Here is a 25,024-nt window from a genome sequence, read left to right as displayed (position 1 = left end):
GAATGTCTCTTTCTTAACCCTCTCTTTAGCTGGTTTGTTATTGGAACTAAAATCCTCAGAATGGAAATGTGAAGAAATATGATGAACTGATATTCAACTCTGTTCGGAAAGAAATGATTGAATGAGAAGACTCAAATTTCCAATAGGGAACAACCTCTCTCAGGCCTCTTTCAGCCTGCACCATAAATTTTTTTGAATTCTATCAGTGTACTCTGTTCCAGAATCTTAACGACTGACCGCTATGGTCGCTTTCTGTACCCGCTGTCTTTTAGAATAAACAGAATGACACACGATCCTCCCCCCCAGCTTGGTAATATTAATAGAAAATATTAAAATGCTAGTAGACAAATTTCATAAAGCATATAAATGAATTCATTCACTCCATCTCATCAGCTTAATCGTCAGCCTTAACAATGTAACTGATTAACATATTCATTGTTCTTCCTTGGTTTTGCCTCAGACTTTTACTTCTTTTGGGTTCAAAAGATCCCAGAATACCTACGCTTAACAAATACTCCCGCACAATTATCTAGAACAATGGAAAACACTAAAAAGAATAGCCAAAGTAAGGATTTCACTATTTGTTTCATGGATGTTTCAAAAGTACCACAGGAAACAACTGTATAAGAACCAGTTTTATTTATATGTTTAATGTGATTATACACATTCATGTGTCTTACAAGATCTGCACTGTTACATTAAAGATACAGTACAATAACATTCAACATGAGGTACTTCATATTTATATATCTGTCCTTCATAAATAATGCTGTAAGCTGAAGGTCAAGCATAACTGGGTGCTGTGACCTGAAATTAGCTGACTTTATCACAACAATTAAAAAACAGTTCAGTGCAATAAGTATGTAGAAATTAGAACATTTAAATACTATTTCAAATATGCTTAAAGCATATTACATTACAATGCCCCATCTTAGTTCCCTTTACCAGCAAAATCAATACACAAGTACTAAAGACCGCCATAAAATACCATCTACATAATGTTCTTTTTGCTAAAGTTGTGTTTACGTTCCAGCATCATACATCGGGTGCTTTCAAAATATAGATTAGCATTTTCAAACTTGGATGCCTAAAGTTAGTTGACCAGCTCTAGATCCATATTTAGGCACCTAATTAAGTGGCCTGATGTATCAAAGTATTTGGCAACAGCAGATTCTATTTACTGCAATGGGCTTGCTCGTGTCAAGCATCTCTCAAAAATCAAGCCACTTATTTAGGTGTCTAAGTCTATTGATCCAACCTTAAATATTTTGACCATAGGCAACAAGTCTAATTTATACCTGGAACAGATTCTGAGGAATTAAGCAAGAAGCAGAGCTTTCATTCTACTTTGTCAAAAATATTCAAGGGATAACAAGTAAAAAAAAAAAAAAAGGCTAATTTTCTACATATCACAGCTATACATTATTTGATCCCATAACTATCTGTTCCAGCCAGTCAGTTTAATAGATGCTAAGCCTTTATTTGTAGATAAATGAAAAAGAAAAAGAAAAACACCAAAAAACTAGAGCCAGTCAGAGACTGGTTTATCCATACTAGTACAGTACACTTTTTGTCCCATTGTGAGGCACCTAAGTCTGTTCTAAATGAATCAGTTACTTGCTGTAACATTGTTAAATAGCTGCATTCTGTCAATCTACCCCGTAAGCATCATTCAGACAGAGCCATTATATCTAGGTCAACCATTTCATATACAGTAACTTGGCCAGTCTTTGCTTTAAAGTTTATTTTAAATAAATTCAATTACTGCTCAGATAATGTCTACATGTAGATGACTATTATCCCATGACGATCTTACATTCCGTCGTTGTCTGTTCAATAAATATTTCCCCAATCCATTAAATTACACTGCGTGTATATTTTTGGTTGCTGAGAGATCTAAATATAATTAACTGGAGCTTTAAAAAAAACAACCTTCAGTTTTCCAGGGAACGTTCTGTGCAGATCTCACTAACAGTCTAGTTTAGGTACATCTGTTATAAAAAGCATTTTCTATATATTCTGAGGGTATTTTATACTTCCGAAAGAATGTATTTGCTCATGTAAAATTGTAACCATTACAGTGAATAAAGAACATGGTACTTGCAGAACAGTCTTCTCCCTCACTCTTCTTTTCATCATCCACAGGACGGGGAAGACTGGCTTAGGTTTTTGAGTTTTTGATGCCTACTCCAATCCAGTTGTCATTACTCCAGATCATGTTTTGGACACTGCAGAAACATACCAGCACTTTGAGATGGCCAGAGGCCAAGATTCAAGCAGTCAAGGAGTAGGTGGACTAATAATATTAACTGATAAGTAACCATATGGGAAAAGCAGTTCCATTGTAAAACGGATGATTATATTTATTGTAGCACAGACGTTAGTCTTTAGCCTGGCCAAAGAATCATTTGGTCCTCTATTTTAGCTTAAAATATGGAAAGAAAATATAACCACTTCAGAGGTATTACAGAGGTAAGACAAATTACCTCAGTAGCGTCCTCTTTGTAAGCAATTTTCACAATCTAGTGACTAAGGATTTTCTTTTCCAAAGTGTAGACTTCATTTAAGTTTAAATGGTACTTGGATCTTTTAGTTATACTGATTTCCTTCCCTCTTAAACAGCAATGCATCTGTAGTCCCTTCCTGTCAAAAATACAGGCAGGACTACAGAAAGCTTGAAAAGTAATTCAGGAGGAAGAAAAAAAGCTTTTGGACCACACAATCCTCCATTTCACATTTAAATTAAAACTAATTGCAAGAGATTAGACATACGTTTCCCCTCACTGTATTACATTTGGTGCTCACCACCAGACATAGTCCACTCTGGGGAATTTTCTTGCTATCATCTATTTAATTATCTACTGAATCAGATTGTGTGCCAATACTATAAAAAAGCTCACATTTCAGAGAAGGAAAATGTAACTCAGGACTGGTACATGTTACTGTGCAGTGATATTTATTTTCATTTGTACAGCGGGAAAAAACCCCTCTCCAAATATTTTATGTAAACTAACCTATCCTTTGTCTCATGCTAGATATCATCACCCAGCTATTTAGTAGTGGGCCAAATGAGAGCAATTTTGAAAGCATCTCAGTGTAACTATTGCAACATTTGGTTAAATGCTTCGAAGCCACCTACATAGGTACATGTAGTATTTCCCAGTCTTAAGGAAATGAGTCAGAGGAGCTCAAGAGGGTGCTAGTGGGAAAAGCCCAGCTCATCCCGGCTGCAAGTATGATCCTGCATCTGTGTATAAAGCAGTGTGTGGCTCCTTGACTGCTGCCTCCCTCTCTTATCTTGCAGCCATCCCCAATACAGCTGGCCACATACGGGACTGGCTTGCCTCTATAGGACTGCGTGTTCACACACAAGCTTCTCTTATCTGACCCATAACACTTGGCTCAGCTATAAGAACTAAAGCAGCCCAGACTTGCGGAGCCCCTTCCCTGACTCTGAGCAGCATGTAGCCTTCTGGAGAGTTGGGGAACAAAAAACAAGAGCAAAAAATAAGAAGCAGAGAGAGAAAAAGACAAGGAGGAAAAAAGAACTGAGACAGAAAGAGAAAATGGACCAAAAGAGGCAGCATCCAGCGTATTCGGGGCACAGTCTATTGTAGATATGAAGGAGGGCATCTATTTGCTGATGCACTGCAAGTAGGGGCATGCCAACAAGACAGGCTGGGAATCATGGGCGTAGGTATATCTAACTCAAACAAAGCTTTAGGAACTTCCTTGCTCGTAAGAGCTTCCAGTTAAAGTTGAATGTTACATTTAAATATCATCACCAAAGAGGCTACAAGGCCAGCAAGCAGTAACTATCAACAGCTTTTAATTATATATTCTCTGTACTGATCACAGCTGCAGATAACAAGCTAAGCATCAGTAGGTCTGAACCAAATGTGTACTTCAGGTCCAACTCTGGAAACATTTTTGCTCAGGCGTAGAATATGAGTTCTGGGATCTGCCCTCCCTGCACTCCAGTGCCATTTGTACTGTCTGAAGAGCACTGGAACTGAACAGTTACCTTCCCACACTGAACTTCGGTCATTCCTTCTTGTCCAAAATAGCTTAGTTCATTGCCATCCAGTACCACACTAGCTGTATAAAAGGTATCAGGCTCAATCTGCACTGGATACTCAAACCACACTGGGAAAGTGTTGCTAGATCCATCTGAGAAGTACTTGCTCAAGTTCTGGCCTAGGATACCACCTTGGCGTTTAAGTTCGATCTTTGCACTATATTCTGCTGATCCACAGCTAGAACCATACAGCCCAAAGCCAGCAATGAAAACTCTCTTATCAACAGCAAACTGGATGCTGTCACACCGACCCCTGTAGCGCCACTGGTTGCTGCGGTAGGCGCAAGACTGGAAACGGTGGCAACGCTGGGGGACAAGGCCTTTTCTGGCATTGCTCACAAACTCTAATTCTGGCTTTTTGGCAGCTGTATACCAAAGGAAGATGTCATTGGTTTCATTGAGAGTCAGCACCCCGGACTGAGCAGCACCATTTGCAAAGTCGTCGAGTGCCATGGTAGGGATGCGAATCAGGTACAGAGCTTTCCCTAGGACCTTGCGTTTATTTTCTATGCTAACAGGTAAATCTTGCCGTTGACATTCAACTTCAGCCCAGTTAAGCGCAGCTTCGAAAACAACAATTTCTTTGGCATTCAGCGTCTCCCTTCGGAGGATGCTTTCAAGTGTCTGAAAATCAATATCGCAGAACCCCTCCGATTTCAAAGCCAGTTCTGCTTGGGCATCAATCACTTCCCAGCAGCGCTGGGTCAGGTCAGGTTCCTCAAATAAGCAGCTCTGGGAGAGCAGCACACAGGCATTCTTTGCACTTAGGCTCGTCTCTAGAAAGTTGACACATGCTCGGGCAAGATGAGGAACGATGTACTTCTTGGCAGCATAAAGAGTGGCCAGCACCGTATCAGCAGCTAAGTCAATTTCATCACAATAGATGTATCTGAAATAAAATACGCACATGTAACACTGCTCTTCAGTAAAAAGACACTGACTGTCAATAACACCTGAAAACTAGAAGCACAGGGCACTCGAATGGTGCTGTGCAGTATTAAAACTACGAAATACTTTCTGGAAAAATCAAATCCTGCTTCAAATCACACGATAAAGAAACTACAGGTCAAATTCATCCATGGATTAAGCTCGTCGAAGTCAATGGGCTTATGCCAATGATGAATTGGGCCTTGCATTTGGGTCACGTGCTACACAAAGAAACTGATAAAACTATGAAGTGCGACCCCTTCATTCTCATTTTCTTCCAAGTTCAATAACAGTTGCTTTCAGTAATGAGGTAGAGAACGCATTCTAAACAGTCAATCAGCAATTCCAATACGGTAGTGACTCTAATGTATCCATATCCTAACAAACTTGGGTGAAAAAATTCCAAATAAATGACTTGATTAATGAGATTTTTTTCACTCTCAAAAAGGGTTCCTGTCAATCAACGTTCTTGAAGAAGAGTCAGTTTATATGGCTAAAACAACAGTTAATACTGTCTAGGACATGAACTTCAAGTGGACATATATTGAACTTCCTTTTCTGGTGAACTATATGGTGACTTTATTCAGACATGTTCAAAGGAAAAGAAAAGTGAGTTTTTCAGTGATAACAAACACTTCACATCAGACACGGGTGCCAAGACAAACTGGTTTAATATCTAAGCTCTCAGATGTGTAACACTGTCAAAATACATCAAATACCATGCATCATCATGCCATAGGCTCTAAGATTTGCAATCAATTGATGAAACCTCTTAGATTAACTAACCTCAGATTGTAAAGGGAAGGATTTCATGTGTTTACTGATGCTACAACATGCTAGCTTCCCCAGAAAAAATGTATTCTCTCACTTTCCTATGGAAGAAAACTTGTTAAGACCCACAGAAGAGATTCAGCTAAATTCTGTTTACGTGATTAAATTCCTGAGGTCCACTACTGTTGGGGAAATAATGAATTAAGCACCTTGTTTTTAATATCTCACACATTCGGTCCTATCTATTCTGGGTAAATGCATTCTGTTAGAAACAATGTTAAATGTAAATTTGCCTTTAGAGTGAACAAGGGAGTTATGTTTAAAAATATGCTTGCTGGTTGTGGCTGAGCCACTAAAGGCAAAATTGCATGTCATGCTAATGAAAATGTGTTAAGTTAACTGGTTTTCTAAAATGATGCATTTTCACAGGATATCCAAGGCCTAGGAGAATAAATGATAAAATGACATTTACTGGATTAATATCAACCCATCTCTCATTATGGCCGTTTTTGTTTTTACTGTAAATACGTACAAGTCTTGTTTTGTTGTTTGGTTTTCATGAATCAGGATATGGCAGACTCCAACCTGCTTGGGCAGATTTCCAGTTAATGATGGAACACTAGTAATGTACCACATGTAATGGGGCAGAGAATAACACTAATTATGAGTTCTTGAGAAATTGAGGTCATAGTAATGTGTCTCTAAAAATGCTACTCTAAGTCACACTTGAAAAATTCCGTTTAGAGTATATCAACTGTGATGCAATGAAATGTAGCAAGTAACGAAGAAAAACATTAATATAGAACTGAATATTGGGACCTTTAGTTCTTGACTTCAATGAGACTACCTGCAGGAGTAAGAATTACTCATGCAAGCATAAATTGCAGGTTTGAGTCCCTAAGGGTCTACATATTTTCTTGTTTTCTCTACCGTCATCTCTCCAAATTTGTTCCATTTTATAATTCTCCTCCTAAACCTCCAACTTTTTCTCCCTCTCTGCTTGTTAATACAAAAAAAGTAGGGCGGCATCTGTTTTAAACTTAAACAGTACAAAACCCACGAGTTTAATATTCATGGAAGTGGAGAAGTAATATCACTGGTTTGAAGGAGCCATAGCACAGATAGGCTCTCTGTAGCATTCCACATTTCTCATTCTGTCAATGCATCTCTATCCTGATCTGCAACTGCTGATATTCCAGTCCTAGTCTATTCCTCAGCTGTACAAACTGTGTGATGCGTACAGCTGGGATTAGAATGAGACCATGAGTCTAATTTTAATTTATTATCTGAATCCTGGTCTTCAAGGTTACAGACACTAACTGAGTGTGCCAACTAGAATATGCATTTAGCAACATGTAACTGTTTTGTATTTGTAAAGCTATAGTGAATAGCTTATCAATTTTGCAGGGAGCATAATTACTACATGCCAATAACAGATACTAGTGAAGATTCTGCATCTAATAATAGATTTACTGGTGTTTGTCTTCCATGTGTCCACTACAAAATTAACCAACTAAACACTATTAACAACTAATACCCAAATACAGATTAGTGTATATCACATTATAAGAGCTCATGGCTTAGAAGAAGATGAGCATTTCCAATGCTTCCTTTTCTTACAAAAGATTACACTGTATTCCTCTTGATTGTTGAAAAGGGGACCTGGCGAAAAGAGGGTTCAACTAAATGCTCCTCTCATTCCTGCTTTGTAGGGATGGGTGCAAATTCTCTTCTACTCTCTTCTTCCTGTAGCCTGAGTGTTTTGGACCTTCAGTCTCATGCTGCTGCTTGGGAATGTTTTGAACATCGGTAGAGATACTAGAGCACTGCATCAAGTTTTCATTTGGAAGGTAATCTGCACAACCAAAATAACTAGATTTTTTTTTTTTTAATGAACGCTTGGATTCTTAAGAAGTTGACGGCTGAGTCCCCCCACTTTTCAGATAAAGTTTCCTAATTTGCTATTGTCAAGAGAATTCGTCAGGCACTGGATTTTGGTATTAAAGTTCTCGTTTTTCAGGTTTGCCCTACTGTATAAATCTCTTCAAGCAGATTTCAAAATCCATTTGTTCTTTAAATGGCAAGTTTAATTTTTCTTTTCTATTGTAACAGCAACTCCTTCTACATCATTTTATTACTGCTACATTAATTAAAGTACCTTATATTCACCCCTTGCAAAGAGTAAGTCTAACTACATCTCACTGTGTAAAGTTAAAGTATTAGCTGTATGAAAAACATGTTTTAAATAGCAATGTGCAAAATGAAAATCTGCAATGTATCTATTCACATGTGGTAGCATATCATAACATTGTCTCAATTCCATATTAAAATTGCTGAGTGACCTTTGATTTTCATGGAAAGGCATCTGTCGACATGCATCCCAAATATTTCTGAGGTTCCTGCTGAGAAACCGAAAAGTCTGCAGCTGCATACAACTTTGAACACTATATCTACCATGCCACTGAAATGTAACAAAGTAATTGTTTGCAATCATAAGCTAATCAAGGCAATCCATGAAGTATATTTATAAAGTTGTTAACTAGCAATTTCACTATTGCATGCAACAAAACCAGTAGCATATTAAAAGGGTCTGGATATTGATCTCAATTAAAATGAGAAACAACAGGGTCCAGAAGTAACCAATGACAGTGTTAAATATCAGAGGAAAAAAACTCCAAATTATTGAGGCTGGGTGATATAATTTCCACTTAAAAATAAAAGTTTATAGTCACAGTCCAAGGATAATTCAGCAGGGGAACAATTAGTATTTCATTACATCCCGTTCATCCAGCGAAAAAGCAACCTAGTTCCGAATCAGGTTGGCAGAAAGAAACCAGATATACAGGGAGGGAAATATGTTCATTTAAACAGCCCTTTTATTTTTAATATGTTCCAAATGCCCAATATTAAATAAAATAAAGATTTTATTTTTCAGTGGCTGCATTCAGTAACTTGGGGGTGTTCTGAACAGACAAGAACTCTGTACAGTAAGCATATCAAAGAGCTAGAGCACAATGTCAGTGTATGGACCCAGAAATTCCAATTTTTTTTTTTTTTTTACTTTTCACTATACTTTCGAAGTAAAATAGGTTTTTTGTTAGAGCTGACAATTCTTTTTAGTAACTCCCTTCTTTTGTGTAGCAAGTGTAGTGACAAATCAAATCAACAGGCATTACAATGTGCTCAAAGATCTCTTGTCAGTCATTATTTATAACAACTGCCGACATTAGCCTAATGTTTCCGTGTCTAGAAATAGAGGGTGAGGGAAGAGTTCAGTGAAAATAGAAGTTTTAAACAATTAAAATATAGTGGGAGGCATATTTTTGAACAATTACTTCATTTCTAGTTTTATGACTCTGTTTAGACGGATATCCAATATTTGAACTGTGACAGTATATACAGCATAAACAAATACATTTCCAGCAGAAGGATGATGCTTACTTCAGCATAGCGAGAAAAGCAGCAGGCTCAACATCTGGTATACGAATTTCATCTTTGTCCTCAGCAAGCTCTCCGTAAAACATTGCATGGAATACAGAGCTCCCAACAGCTAAGACATACTGTTGAGAAAGGGAAATCTTATTTCATGTGATAAACTGAAAGCATTGCCAATAAAAACAATGAGAGACAGCAGCTACCACTATGAGTATACTAGCTTCATGGGCATAGAAATCAGATACTGTTATGTGAGAAAGACAAACTTACTAACAAAAGTACACATTTTCCTACCATTTACCTTGTACAATTATATGTTTTATCTTCAAAGAACCAAGTGAATTTCTGAACTTTATGACTCCTAGAAAACCTTCACACCACCAACCATAAAAAGGGACAAAAACAGTATTCCCAACTTTACATAAAGCCTCTTTCATCACAACACAATGTTTAACTGGAAATACAAAGAAAAGTAAAGTATTTCACGGGACAAAGTCATTTCAAAATTTATGTCTGTCACAAAGAATCGGAGTCTCCCATAGTAAGTTACACTGTTACAGTTGAAGTTACTCTTGCTATTCCCACATCAGAACTGATAATGCAGCTGTTGCTTACTTTGTGTCCTGGCAACCGCTGGGTCCCACCTGGTGGCCCAACCACAAAATGAACATCTGCCATCAAGTCATTGTTGAACATCACTGCATTTCTACAGACAGAGGCAATGTGTTAATTTATGTAATCTGGCATCCGACTCCCACCTCAGACCCATGAGATGAAACTTTTTAACATCTTAAAGTAGCATTTCAGTAACAAACCAGCTAAAGAACAAAAGAACAAACAAAAAAAAACAGGTCACACAATTTCTGACCACTTTGCACACAATCACACACAAATATACAAGGGGAAAATAGATCCAAGAAAAACTTGTGAAAACTTTTCAAAAAGTGAAAATTAAAATCAAGAACATGTATTGCTAAAACAACAAACATGTAAGTCTGCATGCAAATACCTATCAGCTTAAAATACTGCAGCTTACAACAACATTTGTACTACTTCAGGAAAACAGCTGCACTGTCCGGAAAGAGATACTAAAATGTTTCCATTACCAAATACTTGCTTGGGGAAAAAGGAGTAGCACGTTTTATTCAATGTGTATAAATGGGAAACTAAATTTAACATTGCAAACCTGTTTTGCTACAATTCAGCACTTCATTTAAACATCAAAAATAAATTCTCTTGAACTTACCTCTCTCGAATGGTGGGATAAAGCCCTTGCCAATTGGGGGCAGGGATAGTGTTGTTGTTGTTGAGGTTTTGTTGGTGGTATTGCTGGACAGCAGTTGTATTAGTATTGGCTGGTTTCTTTCTGGGAAAAATATCAGCAGCCATCTTCTTCTTCTTTTTGGTCTTCAAGGTAATGATTTCATAGCAAACTGGAGGCAACTTGCTGCTGCTGCTGCTGCTGCTGCTATTTCCTTTCTTAGAGCTTTTCTTGGACCTGTTCTTGACTGTCTCTGGAAGCATCAAAAAGAAGGTGAGACATTTCATGTTCTTTCCCTTGTCATCTACCATGAGTATCCTTGTTTGTACAGCTAGATAGCCTAACTAGGTAAGAACATGAAGAAAATTTAAGTGGGAGCCAAGCTGTTAAATAAAAAGCAGCAAAGCTGAGATTTTGCTTCTTTTCCAGGAAGAGAAGGTGACCTTTTCAGTGTACTGAATAAGAAACTGGTTTTAAGTTTGATCCAGTATTTGACTTGTTAAATACATCTCCATCGTGACTCCCAGTTTTATTTACTTGCAAGCTCTTTTCCAAATTTCCTGAAACTGAATCACCTAGAAGTGCTACGCTGTGCAAAGAGAGTTTGCATCTAGCTATCGCACTGGCTTTTTGAATTAGGCTAGCAAGATGTGCCGTAGCACTGCTAGGCTGTTCAGCTGGCTGAACTTGTGTGTTGAATGGATCTGAACAGAGTAGGTATTACAGCCCTGCAGATGGAGTCAGACAGCCAGTGTTCTGAGCCAATAGCTGAAGTCACCGATAACGATTGGACCCAGCAGCACAGGGACACCTATTGCAATGTGCATAGCTCTAATATTAAAGGGAAAGCATTTCATGTGTAGTCTATGTAATAAAGGAAATTGCATAGTTACATCAGGGCATGACTAGACAGGAATGTATAAATTCTATGTATCTTTTATATTTTAGTAGTCCCCGATGTTATTCAGATGTTCACAATTATAAGAAGAGCCCCACATGAAGTAAAAAGATTACTAGCTTTGTATTTAAATATTTCTATTAGAGACACACTTTCTGAAGTAGTGAATATTCCATGTAGCTCTACTATGTATTTCTGTTGAATTCTCCCAACCCATTATTATAAAAATATAATGGTTAATCAGAACTAAATTAAAGCAAATTGATTTGCAGCATAAAAGAGAAAGATGAAGTTAAACAGCGCTTTTTGGTGCAGCTTATACTTTAGTCCAACATGAATAGAGAGTAGGTCACAGATTTAGCTTTAACTCACTATGTTTTTGCTAACATAAGAGTCTTTGATACCAGTCCCAAATCACTGAGCAGTACTAATTAAGCCAAGTTACACCAGACATGGTTGCACTGCATCAGCATCAGAAGAAAACTTCTAGATGTGCAAATCAAATTCAAACAGTGTCCATACATTTAATCAATGTTTCAAAGCTTTAGATGAAAAACTTTGTTTTATCGGAGTCTGTCAAAATCATAGTTTTAGATATGAATACATGCAGATTTCATTAATAAACACATTCTGAAATAACAGGAGAATTAGATAACTAAGCCTACCTAAGCCAACCAGTTTTACTTTTCAGCCATTGACTTGCTCAACAATTTAAATGTGGAGTTGGGAGGCCTTAGTGTTGAGCTGAGCATCAGAAAAGTTAACAGACATGACTAAAATTGTTTTTTCCCCCCCGAACAGAAGGACCCCAAAGTATCACATTAAAGCTATTTATTTTGTAAATGATCCACTATTCATAGACAATTTCACAATTTTCTTCAAGTTTTTTAGAAAATTAAATCTAGTGATTTTTAGGCTAAACCAAACTGGTTTCCCAAGACAGCTGTGGAAGAAAGAGCTAAAAAATAGGAAAGGAGATCTTGGCCCCACTGTAGTCAATGGAAGTTTTGCCACTGGGTTTCAATAGGGCCAGGATTTTTATTCCAGGTATTTAATGAAACCTGGTTACACCACCAGTTCTTGGGGCTCTATAACAAACATGCTCGAGGTGTCTTTAATTCCCATTAACTGCAAGAACTAGTTGCAGGTTTATAGACCGTACGTTCTCCTTGTCCCACTCTCTTCTCCAAAAGAGTAAAGGCTGCATTAACAGAATGGCTCTGTGTTTGCCTTAGTCCAACAACAGGATCGCATCCGGCAAAATGGACAGAAATATAGCAAACTCATGGAAGATATCACAGATGCTAAGCCTTTGCTTTCTTCGGTAGGATACTACTACTACTTCACACTTACATAGTGTCTTCCATGTTAAAAACACTGTACAAACATTGAGAAACAGGTTACGCAACCTCAAATGACAGATCTAGCCTACCAATATGGTTATAGTCTGTCACAGATGGAAGACTGTCAATAGAAAGATTTGTGGGGGGAAGTTGATAGTCTAGGTCATGTTCGTCGTCAATGGAAAAAAAATACACTCTACAGAAATTTCTCACTATAACCCAGATTTAGGGAATTTATAACATGGGATAAGGGGTAGTGACTTTTTTGCAAAATTTGAGGTTTTTGTTTTCTTTTGTTTTTTTAAAAGAAATGGTTGTGAAGATAACCTTCTGGATGTGTAATGTTTTCTTCCTAAGTCTCTCTGGGAGAGACATTTCACAGGAATAAGGTTTCAAGCTTTTATAGATACAACTAAATGAATGTTCTAGCAAATATTGCAATGATCTGGTCTTCAAAATGTATCAGTCTGGCAGAAAGGGGAAGAGAAAATAACACGCGTGGGGAGTCAGAAGATCTACAGAGGAGCTTAGGTGTGGAAAAAGTCCATTTTCTAAAACACTATTCAAATAAACTAAAATTAGGATTTTCATGTGTTTCCCCCCCCAATTAATTTGCCAAAAGTAATCCAGAAGTTATGTCCAGATTTATTTCCAGTAGATTTCGAGTGGCCCTCTCTAGCAACTGTTCATGCATTTCTTAAGGAGAACAGAACTGGCAGATCTGATTAACTCAGTCCTCGAAAAAGAAACATTAAATGCAAGCTGGCTGCAGTCAACCATACTTCAAACTTCTGGAAAATATAATGCATGTATAGTAAGTCTAGGTACAGTCCTCTGCCACACTTTCCTGAGAAAAGAGGAAGAAGAAAGAGCTGATGTATATTCAGTCTAAATAAATTTAAAAAAAAAAATCAGACAAAACCCTATTTAATAAGATGATAATATCTGGATAATAGTAAAAAGCCCTATCACAATATATAGAAAATATGCCTAAATAAAACGACTTTGACTACTTTCCTGCCGTGCAGCAAAATCTGTCACGGGGTAGCTTGGAAGAACTGATGGTACAATAGAGACCAAGAGCTATGACAGATTATGGACCTATGACATTTCTTTGTTTTTCCAGCTGCCATAAAACTGGTCTTGTTTACTTAAGTATATAAAAGTCACATGATGGTCACTCCTGTGTGAGATAGGAAACCATAGCAAGGTTATGAATGAGAGTACGTGATCTAGGAACAGGAAAAACTAAAAGATTTAATTTTGGGATTTGCAATCATTGCCTTCCAATGCCAGTGGAACTGAACAATTCCAGTCTGTCCAAATACAGAAATACAATCTGTGCACAAATTACTCAAGTAAACATCATTAGCATTCTGTATAACACTGACTGTTCTTTCCTGCTTCTGGGGCGGTTTTAATCCACGTTCTTCTGCAAAGTTGTACTTTTCTAGCCCACATACACATTAGTAACCTCACAATTTGCTATTTTACCATAATTAAAAATACAAGTTATCCCTGAACTGCTCACTATTGAAAGACTAGTCGAGATCATAACAACATATCAAGAAGTCTGCTTCTGGTGACATCATCAAGCAAACAAACTGATTATCTCCCACACTCTTCTCTGTGGTATCTACGATGGTTTTCCAATGTTCTATAGCTTTTCTTTCTTCATTAATTCCCTATTTTATATTACCAGAGCGGAACATTTCTGTATTATACAAATACAATTAAAAAAAACCTATTTGTTCTAAGAACAGATTTGTCTTTGTTTCGGGACCAAAGTATTATAACTAGAAATAATTTTAAAGTTAAAATATTCTTCAAGCACAGGCACGCAAAGTCCAAAACACCAGATGTTAGAAATAAGGAAGAAAATGTTTCAAGACAGAGATATTGTGCATTACACAATTCCCTTACAAACTGTTAAAGGAGAGTTATAAGCCTATGGAAATCAGCTTCTGGTCACAAGTCAAAAAACTAAAGTCTATTTTAAATTCAAATTTAAGTAATATATGTTTTTTTAAATTAGCTTTTTAAGGTTATAAAGTACCTTGTGATTATTGTGAAGGATGCCAGAGGGGCATACTACACTACAAATGTTAACACAACTTTAACTATGTTGGTGCCATTATAATGACATCACTCAAAAGTCTACACCTGCTATTAAAAATTATTTTCAGTGACTGATGGCATTTTTCCCAGAAAATCTGTCATGCCGTGGTAGCAGTGATAACTAAGATTTCTAAATCACCCTCTCTTAATAGGCTGTACTTTTATCTCGGTTTTAATGAGCAGGACCCTGAATGAGAAATAAAAACAATATTTCATCAGATTTCTCAGTTCTCCATCACCACAAGATCTTGTTCATGGGACGATAATTCTAAGTGAATAGTGAGAAAATTCATACTTCTCTTTTGTAAAGTAGCCAAGTATGTCCTCATTTGGTGAAGTAATTATTGCTATGTATTATTAAAATTATTTGTTCAAATTCTACATTTCCTTTCATAGAGAGCATACCCACATTAAAAGGTAAATCTTCATCTATACTGTGAATGAATACTCAACATCAGTGCTTAACAAAATCTGTCCACCTGTCCACTGCTACTTTTCGTACAAATGTTTGCTGAATTTAAGCTATGATTTTAAAGCAATGTGTAAAATTTGCCAAAGTACCTAAGTGGTGCATGATCCTAAAATCCATTGATTTTGTCTATCCTACAGCCTCTACAGCAGCAAAGTTATGGTGCTGCAGCTGTACCACTGTAGTGAAGACACTTCTTACATGGATGGAAGGGGTTTTTCCATTAATGCAGTTAATGCACCTCTCCCAGAGGCAGTAGTTGGGTCAACAGAAGAACTCTTCTATCCACTTAGCCGCATATTTACGTTGACCTAACTGTGGCGCTGAGGGCACAACATTTTTCACAGTCGTGAATCATGTACCTAGGTTGACCTCATTTTCAAGTGTGAATCTGAAGAACGAGATGCTTGATTTCCCTCAAGAAGCAACCCACCGAAATTGTCAAAAACCTTCCAATTCCACAGTTCTGAATGTCAGCGCGGAAACTGACCAGAATCACACAATTTCAATCTGGTGTTGCACTGGAGAATTGAAGCTGTATTCACAAAGGACCCTCCAGAAAGAGAGGCTACAGGAATAGTACTCAAGACCTCTGACACCAGCCAGGAATTTGGAGTAAAATAGCAGAGACCATTCCTATCTTACAACAGTTGAAAAGTTGGGGGAAAAGGTAAAGTGGCATAGGAAAAAGAATGGCAATTTCAGACCAGCCCAATGGTCCATCTAGCGCAGTAGCTCATCTTACGGTGGCCAATACTAACATGTCTACTGGGAAAAATTCTTCCTAACTCTAGTTAACAGTTGTCTTATGTCCTTAAGTATGAGAACTGATATCCCCTCATAAATTTTATCCTAGCTAGTCTAATTGCAGAAGATATCTTCTCTGAATCCTCCTAAGGTCTTTATTTCAGTAGTATCCTGTTGAACTCACTGCTCAGTGTAACACAAAGTTGTGCTAAAAAATTGTCAGTTTTAAATGAGTTGTCTTTGATTTTTCCTATTTTTTGTCCTCTTGTACTTGTACAGAGAGGGTACGTGATATATCTCTGCATGCCATCTCTTACAGGTCTCCTCACTAAACCAGGGTTAAAATTTTAAATCCGTCCTCATACAAAATTTTTCCCAAGCCTCTAAGATTTTTCACCACCCTTCTCTGGATCTTCTCTCGGATATCCTTTTTGAGGTGGAGTGACCAAAACTGAACACAATATTTAAAATGAGGGAATAGCATTGATTTCTATAATGACAGGAAATTTTAAGTATCTTTCTTCTGGTTTGATTTCAATCAGATTTTGAATGTGATGCAAGTGTAAGTGATAAAATGCGGGGGCATGTGGGTTTATCAGTTTAATCACATACCTACTAGTCAGAGGCTATGAGCCCCCAGTAGGTTCAAGGGACATGCTGAATCTGGTAGGGATGCTAACACCCAGGTGGAGGAGCAGTCATTGTGATGCACCCCCTCTTAGATGTTTTCTATATTAGCTTCTGGCTGGCAGGTTTAAAGATCCCTAGCTAGTAGTCTCTTACATTTTCAAAGCCCTTTTGTACATATTAAAGAAGTCCATTACAAATGGAGGGCTGGATTGTGCAACTACTATTAACGTCACTGGGAATTATTCCTATTCAGTGGCTGCATAATCGAGCCCAGAATGTCACATAGCCTTTTTTTTCTTTTTTTTTTTTTTGTAGCTGACAGTACAGAGTGGAGCAATTGTTGTACCATTAAATTAAGAGCTATGGATCCATTTTAGGTATTATGCTTCGAATCAGGCCACATTAAATCTACAAAATGAATGTTTAAAGCGAATCTTGTACGCTTATTGTAATAGAAAGAAACTTGCTGCATGAACGTAGTCTCTCTGGACCATAGGTATAATGAGCAAAATTTCTGATGTCACATGCTACAGGGATGCAGTTCTCCAAGTTGAAATTATTGTTAAGACTAATTAGCCCACAAACATTTTGTTCCATCTGCATGTTCTAAAAGGCATGGAATAGCATTAAAAGTTTTATCGCTACACCACGTACAGTTTTACCAGTGTGCTCATACACCTCTACCCTGATATAACGTGACCTGATATAACAGGAATTCGAATATAACGCGGTAAAGCAGTGCTCTGTGGGGGGGCAGGGCTGCACGCTCTGGCGAATCAAAGCAAGTTCAATATAACGCCGTTTCACCTACAATGCAGTAAGATTTTTTGGCTCCTGAGGACAGCGTTATATCGGGGTAGAGGTGTGCATATCATCTACTGCCAGTCAGCCTGATGAATATAGGTAAGGAATATTCCAAATGCAGTATTTAGAATTCAATCTATAAGCACTAATTTGTTTCTTAATGGATCCAAGCAAAAATGAGAATGACTAAAGACTACAATTATTCTTAGACAAATTCTTGGATGAGTAAACCTGCAACTAAACAATCTCATGATGAAAATTTACTTCAAGGCCTACAGAAGCCATAAAAAGAGATACAGTAATTTAAAATATTTTTTCTATCCAATATGGAAATTACTAATTCCCATTTATTCATCTCCAGCCCCCTCAGTCACTGGAGTGTTAAGATTTTGGTTTCATTTAACCTCAAATTTTGCATAGTACCTTGAGAAATTGTAATTTTCCTTCACCAAATCTGTTCAGTCAAAAAGTAAGTTCTCTTCCTCAGTGATTGTCATTTTTGTTTCTAAAATCAGACCTGACAGCATTCAACCCTTTTCGCAGTAAGTGACAAACAGATCAACTTCAATTCTATCCTGCCTCTTACAAAAACGGATGTATAAAAGAGAGACTGGATGGCTCAGGAAATTGGTAATGAGATACAGAGCTTTTCATCTCTAGGTCACCAATTCTAAATTGACAGAGGTCAGCAGTAATCAAAAGTCATTATCATTTAATGATTGTTCAGTGCCCTATAAGAAAGGAGCTCCTAGTGATCACTAGTGTACTTCTGTAATGCCACCATTACAATTAGCACCCTTTCTAGAGTCTCAGTGGAGAGGCTGTGTACTGAATCTCTATGCAGACTGAACTTCCCTTTTTATCTTAAAGATAGGCGTGGCCAACGCAGTTTTATATTGATTTAGCTATTTCAGTTAGGGGTGTGATTTTTTTTTAAACAAAATAGTTACATTTATAATTCAAAACAAAAGTGCCTTATACTGATATAGTTTATCCCTTCCCTATGGGAACAGCTACACACCTATAAAGCAGCTTTATATCAACATAATGGTGTCCAGGAGATTGTTCCACTTTAACTATACTGATGTAGCTAAAGCATTGCCATGTTTGCATGTAGACAGATCTGTAGTTTTTAGCAGGGCTAAGGCACACTGGCAGGGTAGATTAACGAAGCTCACGTTACCATTGCCTGCACTGTACCTGTTCTGTGGATGGAAGACATCAACTCCCTGGACTGTCAGTTTGGCAGCCCTTACAATTGGTAAAGATAAACATAAAGAGAACCTTCAAAATAGTCCCGTGTTAGGTACTGTAATGTAAATGTAATTGTTCCATCACGGGTAAACAAGCTAATGTTAACTTTGTTTTAAACTACAATTCCCTAAACATTACTACAAATAAAAAGTGCAGTTTAAAAATCTAAATCAAATCAGTAACTTGGCAGACTTGTGTTTACAGTGGGAGACTATACCTGGCAGCATTCAGTGAAAGACATTTTAAATGAGTTTAAAAACAGAAAAAATTGGCAATGTCTGTTGTTTTCGATGAATTTTAAAAGGACAGAAAAGGAAAGCAAACATTAATCCAATCAGAGAAAAAAAAAAGAGCATGCTGCTCCATGGGCATAACCGTCAGTTCACAGCTGTTGCACTCAAAGTGTGATGGAAGGTTTTTTTGTTCTGTTTTACTGACCCTCACTGTTCACAAAGTGAAGTTCAGGGTATATAAATGGTCAACTGATGATATTATAATACACACACATACACACTTTTTATCGGAGGTGATAATTTCTGGTCACTACCAACCTGAGCTGGATCTGAAACATTTAAGTCATTAGAAATCTAAGTTTAAATGGCCTTTGGCCATATCACACTGAGCTGAATTAATCTTGGGCACACAGGCGAAAGGCTTTGTATCCTATTACCTGCTCATAATTTTAAAAGCTTGCCTCAAGAGCTTTGTTATGTGGATTTTTTTTTGCTAATTCAAGTTCAGAATGAGGGTTCCAAAGGTGAGATGAAAATTAAACGGTATTTTCCTTTGAAACTATTACTTTAGAAAGTTACATTTATTTTCCCATGATCTAAACATTTCAGTCATATTTTGCCTAATAGATCAGTCATGCTCCAGTATTTTTATTTCAATACTTTTCCCTCTTCCTCACAATTTAGTGGCATGTGCTTCATTTTAATGAATTTTCAAAATAAACAATTTAATTAGTTTTCTGAATACGCCGTTTCCAACTAAAGATTTTTTTAAACCATTTTAGGAGTAGTTGCCCAGCAACAATTACCTAAATGCAGGTTTAATTTCCCCTCCGTGGTAACTCTGCCTGAGAGCTCTGGAAATTCCATGGGCTTTGACTTCATAACGAGACAGAAATGGAAATAATGATGAGCTAGGAAGGAACAAATCCTTGTTTAAACAACTAATCAAACATGATCTGTTAAGCTATTTTAAGAGATCATTTGAGGTGAATGGATTTCTGTGTTAGCTTGAAATATTAGAAAGTTTTATCTAGTATGAAAAATCTTTATTTAAATTGTGAAATACTTTCCTCCAGTACAACTTCGTCTGACAGGCCAGCAAGCGTAAGACAAAGCAAGTAGTACTAAACATGGAATGTATATTTTGTGCCTGGGTATACTTTTTTAGCACACGTAAGTGAATGGAGCAATTTTACTATAATCCTAATGATAGTAAAACACTTTTTTTAAGTGATGTTTCTTAGTAGGAGCAGAGCAACCTAGTTGATAATGGCAGTGATTTTATAGCTATTCTAAATCCTTGAATTGCATTATACACAGAGGATTTTACAGAAATGTTGTACTCTGTACTAAAGATTCACAAAACGAGTCAAAACTCAGCACTGGCTTAAATGGTCTCAGTTCCACTGAAATCAACTTGACACTGAAATCTACTGGTCTTTGTGCTTGCACTGTTAGTTCTGCAATTGCAAAGAGTTACTTTAGCAACAATTGTGAAATGCCTAATGTGGAATTATTTATTACTGTGTATTTAATTATGTACACAAAACAGACACCACAATGATAGGCACCTTATACATTTGTTATGAATAATATGTGGCTGCCTACAACTCCACTCCGATGCTGCAGAATAGACTCTGTGCATCCTCCAACTTCCTATCATGTGGGTTAGGTGAGTCACTGGTTAACTTGTGTTCAGCCCACAGAGGAAAGATTTAGAAAGGGGTCCTGCCCCTGAAAACATTACAAACCCAAGGATAAGGGATTCATGGCTATTAGACAGAGAAAAGCAGATGGCCCAGTGGACTGAAAACTTGCTTGGTTTTCACACCCTTGAAGAAAAAGTCGTTGAGTCAAAGCGGAAGGCATAAAACTGTCATCTTAGGAAATGTAATGTTTTCAACAAAATTATTCATATACATTTTTTTTCATCAATTGACTGAATATTGGTCCATTGAATAGTCTGACCTGCAAGCCTCCTGCGTTATGCAGCTGTGTAGACTGCTTCACTTTGTGAAGGAGTACTTTCACCTGAGAAGCAATTGCAAAATATTTGCCATGGCATTTTGTGACTGCACGAGTGCTCTGTAATTGGAGGATGTGCTCAATAAGTAATTAAAAACTCTTCTGATTTGAAGGGCAATTCTATCATGCACTGAGGTAGAGGTAGTCCTTCAGAATGTGAAGTAGCCCATAGAGACCATTCATGGGTCAGTAGCACTCCCTGTCCCCACTCCCCCCCAGTTTAAAAAAAATATCAATAGCTTATTGGCTCACAAGAACACCAGACTCCTTTGTTCTTCTTTATAATAATTTCCCGAGGCTACAGGCTTCCAGCAAGTGGAGGGCGAAGAAAGGAAGACAGGCTCAAAATACAGAGTTTGAAAAGACTGGAGCCAGGCGTACGTTGGCCTAAACTTTTCTCCTCACATTTACAATAGAGTGGTTTTGTGGTTAAGGTATTGGATTGGGGGATTCAAATCTGGGTTCAATTCTGGGCTTTGCCATGGACTTTTTGGGTGACCATGGGCAAGTCCTTTAATTTCTTTGTACTTCTGTTCCTCATCTGTAAAGTGAGGATATTAATATTTGTTCTTTCATCTTTACACTTTTAGGGGCACAAATTGTGTCTTACTACGTATTTATTCAATGCCTGCCACAATAGGGCTTCAGTGCCAGCTGGAGCCTTTCGATGCTTCTGTAATACAAATAATAATATGTATGTATGTTTGGGGATTTTTGGGGTTGGGGAGGGAGGAATGTGTGGGGTTGTTATTTTGATCTACCACAGAAAACTAGTTTGTCCTGAACAGATCACCTTGCCACAGAACCAGTATTATATTTTTACACAGGTTCACAAAACAGAAACAACTCGATTTCTCATAACAGAACAGAACATGAGCCTGTCACCACAAGATCTTCATCTTTAATTCAACCTAGGTGAGCAGTAATTCCATGTCAACATCACCAATAGCTATTTGGTGACCTATCGGGAAAAGTTGGTTGCATGCAGGTTTTAATGGGCAAGTGTCCTCTCTGCTGTCAGCCTCAGCAAACAAGCTGAAGGGTCAGAATTACACTCACCTCTGAAGGTGTTTCCTGCAAGTTAGAGTGGAGGCATATTGGAGGAGAAACATGAGAAAACGTAAAGTGCATTTGGCTGTTCTGTACTGCAGAGGATAAACAGAGGACTTCAACCTCCAAAGTTATCTATTGCTCATCTTTCCCAAACACTGTAACATTGAATGAACAAAGTTAATAGTTTCAAAACTAAAGAATTAATTTGGAGAATTCATTTCTATAATTAAACCAGAGATGTCATGTCTCAAGACAGAACACACCACTCTTTATAGAAAATAGTAGGACTAGTTCTTGTCTCCTTAAAACAACTACCTTGACTTAGGTGGTGCATAATGGAGGCCAGGGGAGGTTTCGCTTCCCCAAACCTTGTGGGAAGAGGCGGGGCAATGGTGGATTTGGGGCCTCTTTAAAATCTCCCCCTGCCATGGCCCCAGGACTGGAGAAGCTCTTGCTCCATGCCACAGCTCCAGGGCCACAGTAGGGACACTGAGTTTTTCTGGTCTCTGGACAGCAAGGGAGTGGGGGGCATTATATACAGTTAGCCCACCAAAACCACCTTTCTCCTCAAAGCCCTAAATGTTAATGTTTGAGACTGCACAACCGGTAATAAGAAATGGCAAGACTACTAACAGAGCAAAACAGCTTCACTAGTGTCACTCAGACAGAATACCTCCATATACATAGACAATCTTTCTTATTTTGATTTAGACACATTAACAATTAATATTTAAACACACTTAAAGATCAACATAATATCAATTCAAACACTTCATCAGTATAGAAAAACAGATCTTCATTTATTCAACTCATCCCCACTCAGGAAACAGCCTGATTGAACAAACAGGCTTTACAGCCCGTTGTGAAGATCAACAACTTTGAACTCTGTTTCAAGAAAAGGGATGAAAAGAAGAAAATTCCAGCTACTGGCCCTCAAATTACTAACCATGCCCAGACACACGTATCTAAGGACTCTGGGTTGACCAGAATTTCTGGGGTAGCAGAACACATGAAGAAAAGTGGTCTTTAAAATAAACAAGATCCAAATCACTTGCTACAAACAGCATGAAAAATTACTCTAAATAGTCTAAAAATAACTTTTCCACTAGACTTGTAGATCAGTACCTTCGCTTGCCTTAGATGCATCAGTTGCCTTCTCCGTATTTTTCTTTTAAAAGGAACACAGTCCCAGGTCAAATAGTATTTTAAGTTACTATAGTTAACATCACCATTTTGGAAAATTAACAAATAATATAATATTTATTTTCCAAATCAAGACTCTAACATTGCAAACACTTATGTGCAGGAGTAACTTTACTCTCCTGAATTTATCTTCAAAAGGACTACCCTGCTGAGCAAAGTTACTTGTGTGTTTGCAGGATCAGGACACAAATTTATATTACTACCACTTGGTATTTTATTGCAGAGTGATGAGCAAGTTAAAGCCATTTATTTCTTGGTTCATTCATACAGTAGTGTGACAACACCATCTGAATTCTTGCCTAAAAAGTTGCCCAGGTTTAGCTAAACACAAGTTTAAAACCCATTTAATTAAACTGGGGCAAGACAATGCACTTTTATTTCAATTTAGTAAACTTAAATAAATGTCCCTTTCCGTCCCCCCAGCTGTTTGTACCAGTTTAGCTAAACTTTAGCACAACTTTCTCATGGAGACAAAGCCTCAGATTCTCCTCTGGGAGCTCCTGTGCACTCCCATTTCCTTCCACTTTTAAAGAGACCAAAGTACCTCTTGGAACACATCACAAAAAATAAGGCATTCAATTTTGGAGTAACCCAATCTATAGCTAATCATTTATTTTCTTTCTTATGAGAGACATTGGCAACAAGTTATTAGGTTTTTTTTTTTAAAACAGGAATTCATTTGCCCAGGTCCCGCTGTGTGACATCTGAGAACTTCCACAACTCAGATGTGTTTTCATAAACCAGCACAAGAAGTTGTGACAACCCCCCCGCCAACATGGACATATCAATCCAGCTTTTTGAGCTTTGCAAGGGGAGGTTTTACTTCGCCCTTTGGCAGCAGCTTCCCCCAACCGCCCCGAGGCTCTAAGTTCCTTTCCAAGCACCCAGGAATGAAGCTACACAACCATGGGCCATAACACAGGGCAAAACTTCACCCAGCGCAGACACTGCTGGGTGCAAGCACGGGAAGAGATGACTGCAGAACCAGCCTCCCCAGACCCTTCCCCAGCAAGAAAGCGCCCCCCAAATAACCCCCCTCCTCCAAATGTCCTTCCTACCCCAGCAACTACCAGGGCCTCAGTCAGACCCCTCCCCACAAACAAATCCCCTTCCCCCTCCCCAGGGCCCAGCCTCTTCAGCCCCCTCCCCGGCCCCTTCTCACGCACGGCGCATCCGCACCCAGGCGCTGTCCTTATCCCCCGCGGCGATGCCCGCGGGAGGGAGGGTCGCCGCGCGCCCCCGCTCCCTGCACTGACCTGGCTCTCTCTGCGGGGCGGCAAGTCCCAGGCAGGGGCCAGGGCACCTCGGCACCGGGAACGCGCCTGGCCCGGCGCTCGTTCTTGCGGCGTGCACACGCACGCGGGGCACGGCCACTCGGGCGCGAGCCCGCAGACAGCCGCCAGCGCGGCGCCGGCTCGCTCTGGTGCTGGCGCTGGGTCGGGGAGGGGATCAGTGTGAGGGGTCAGTGGCGGGGGGAGGATCTGTGGCTGGAGGAGGAAGGGGGTTATGTTGGGGGAAGGTGGGGGCTGTGCTGGGGGAGGGAGTCTGGCTTGGGGGGAGGAGGAGAAGAGGTGGGTCTGTGGCTGGGGGGAGGAGGAGGAGGGAGTGGATCTGGTGGGGGAAGGAGGGGTGATGTTTGGGGGAGGTGGGGGCTGTGCTGGGGGAGGGAGTCTGGCTGGGGGGAGGAGGAGAAGAGGTGGGGCTGAGGCTGAGGGGGAGGAGGAGGGAGGGGATCTGGTGGGGGAAGGAGGGGTGATGTTGGGGGGAGGTGGGGG

At 38.7% G+C, this 25,024-nt stretch overlaps 1 protein-coding gene and 1 long non-coding RNA gene across 3 annotated transcripts; one reads left to right on the top strand and one right to left on the bottom strand.

Annotated features, from left to right (window-relative positions):
• Positions 1–622: 622 nt before the first annotated feature.
• On the bottom strand, positions 623–24,584 carry BTBD3 (BTB domain containing 3). Of its 2 annotated transcripts, XM_050952151.1 has the most exons (5): positions 24,506–24,584; positions 10,458–10,725; positions 9,827–9,917; positions 9,218–9,336; positions 623–4,967 (listed from the first exon to the last, which is right to left on the bottom strand). In XM_050952151.1, the coding sequence occupies exons 2-5, from the start codon at positions 10,598–10,600 to the stop codon at positions 3,935–3,937; spliced, it is 1,386 nt and encodes a 461-aa protein (XP_050808108.1). In that variant the 5' UTR covers positions 10,601–10,725; positions 24,506–24,584; the 3' UTR covers positions 623–3,934. The 2 variants fall into 2 exon arrangements, with proteins under 2 accessions (XP_050808108.1, XP_050808107.1); XM_050952150.1 differs by lacking the exon at positions 24,506–24,584 and having other exon boundaries at positions 10,458–11,212.
• On the top strand, positions 10,676–22,197 carry LOC127050373 (uncharacterized). Its single transcript, XR_007774192.1, has 4 exons — positions 10,676–10,745; positions 15,441–15,970; positions 21,584–21,687; positions 21,821–22,197. It is a non-coding gene; the product is annotated as an uncharacterized LOC127050373 (long non-coding RNA).
• Positions 24,585–25,024: the final 440 nt, after the last annotated feature.

This window comes from Gopherus flavomarginatus, chromosome 4 (genome assembly GCF_025201925.1).
Source record: "Gopherus flavomarginatus isolate rGopFla2 chromosome 4, rGopFla2.mat.asm, whole genome shotgun sequence".
NCBI lineage: Eukaryota > Metazoa > Chordata > Testudines > Testudinidae > Gopherus > Gopherus flavomarginatus.
This window is presented reverse-complemented; position numbering and strand designations above follow the sequence as displayed.

Bases quoted from the DNA above. Each gene is read 5' to 3' on its own strand.
- BTBD3 (XM_050952150.1), bottom strand. From the start codon at position 10,783: ATGGTAGATGACAAGGGAAAGAACATGAAATGTCTCACCTTCTTTTTG. The intron at 9,337-9,826 runs GTAAGCAACAGC...CTTTCTCAACAG, and splicing joins AGCGGTTGCCAGGACACAAA to TATGTCTTAGCTGTTGGGAG. The intron at 4,968-9,217 runs GTAAGCATCATC...ATTTTATTTCAG, and splicing joins GCTTTTCTCGCTATGCTGAA to ATACATCTATTGTGATGAAA.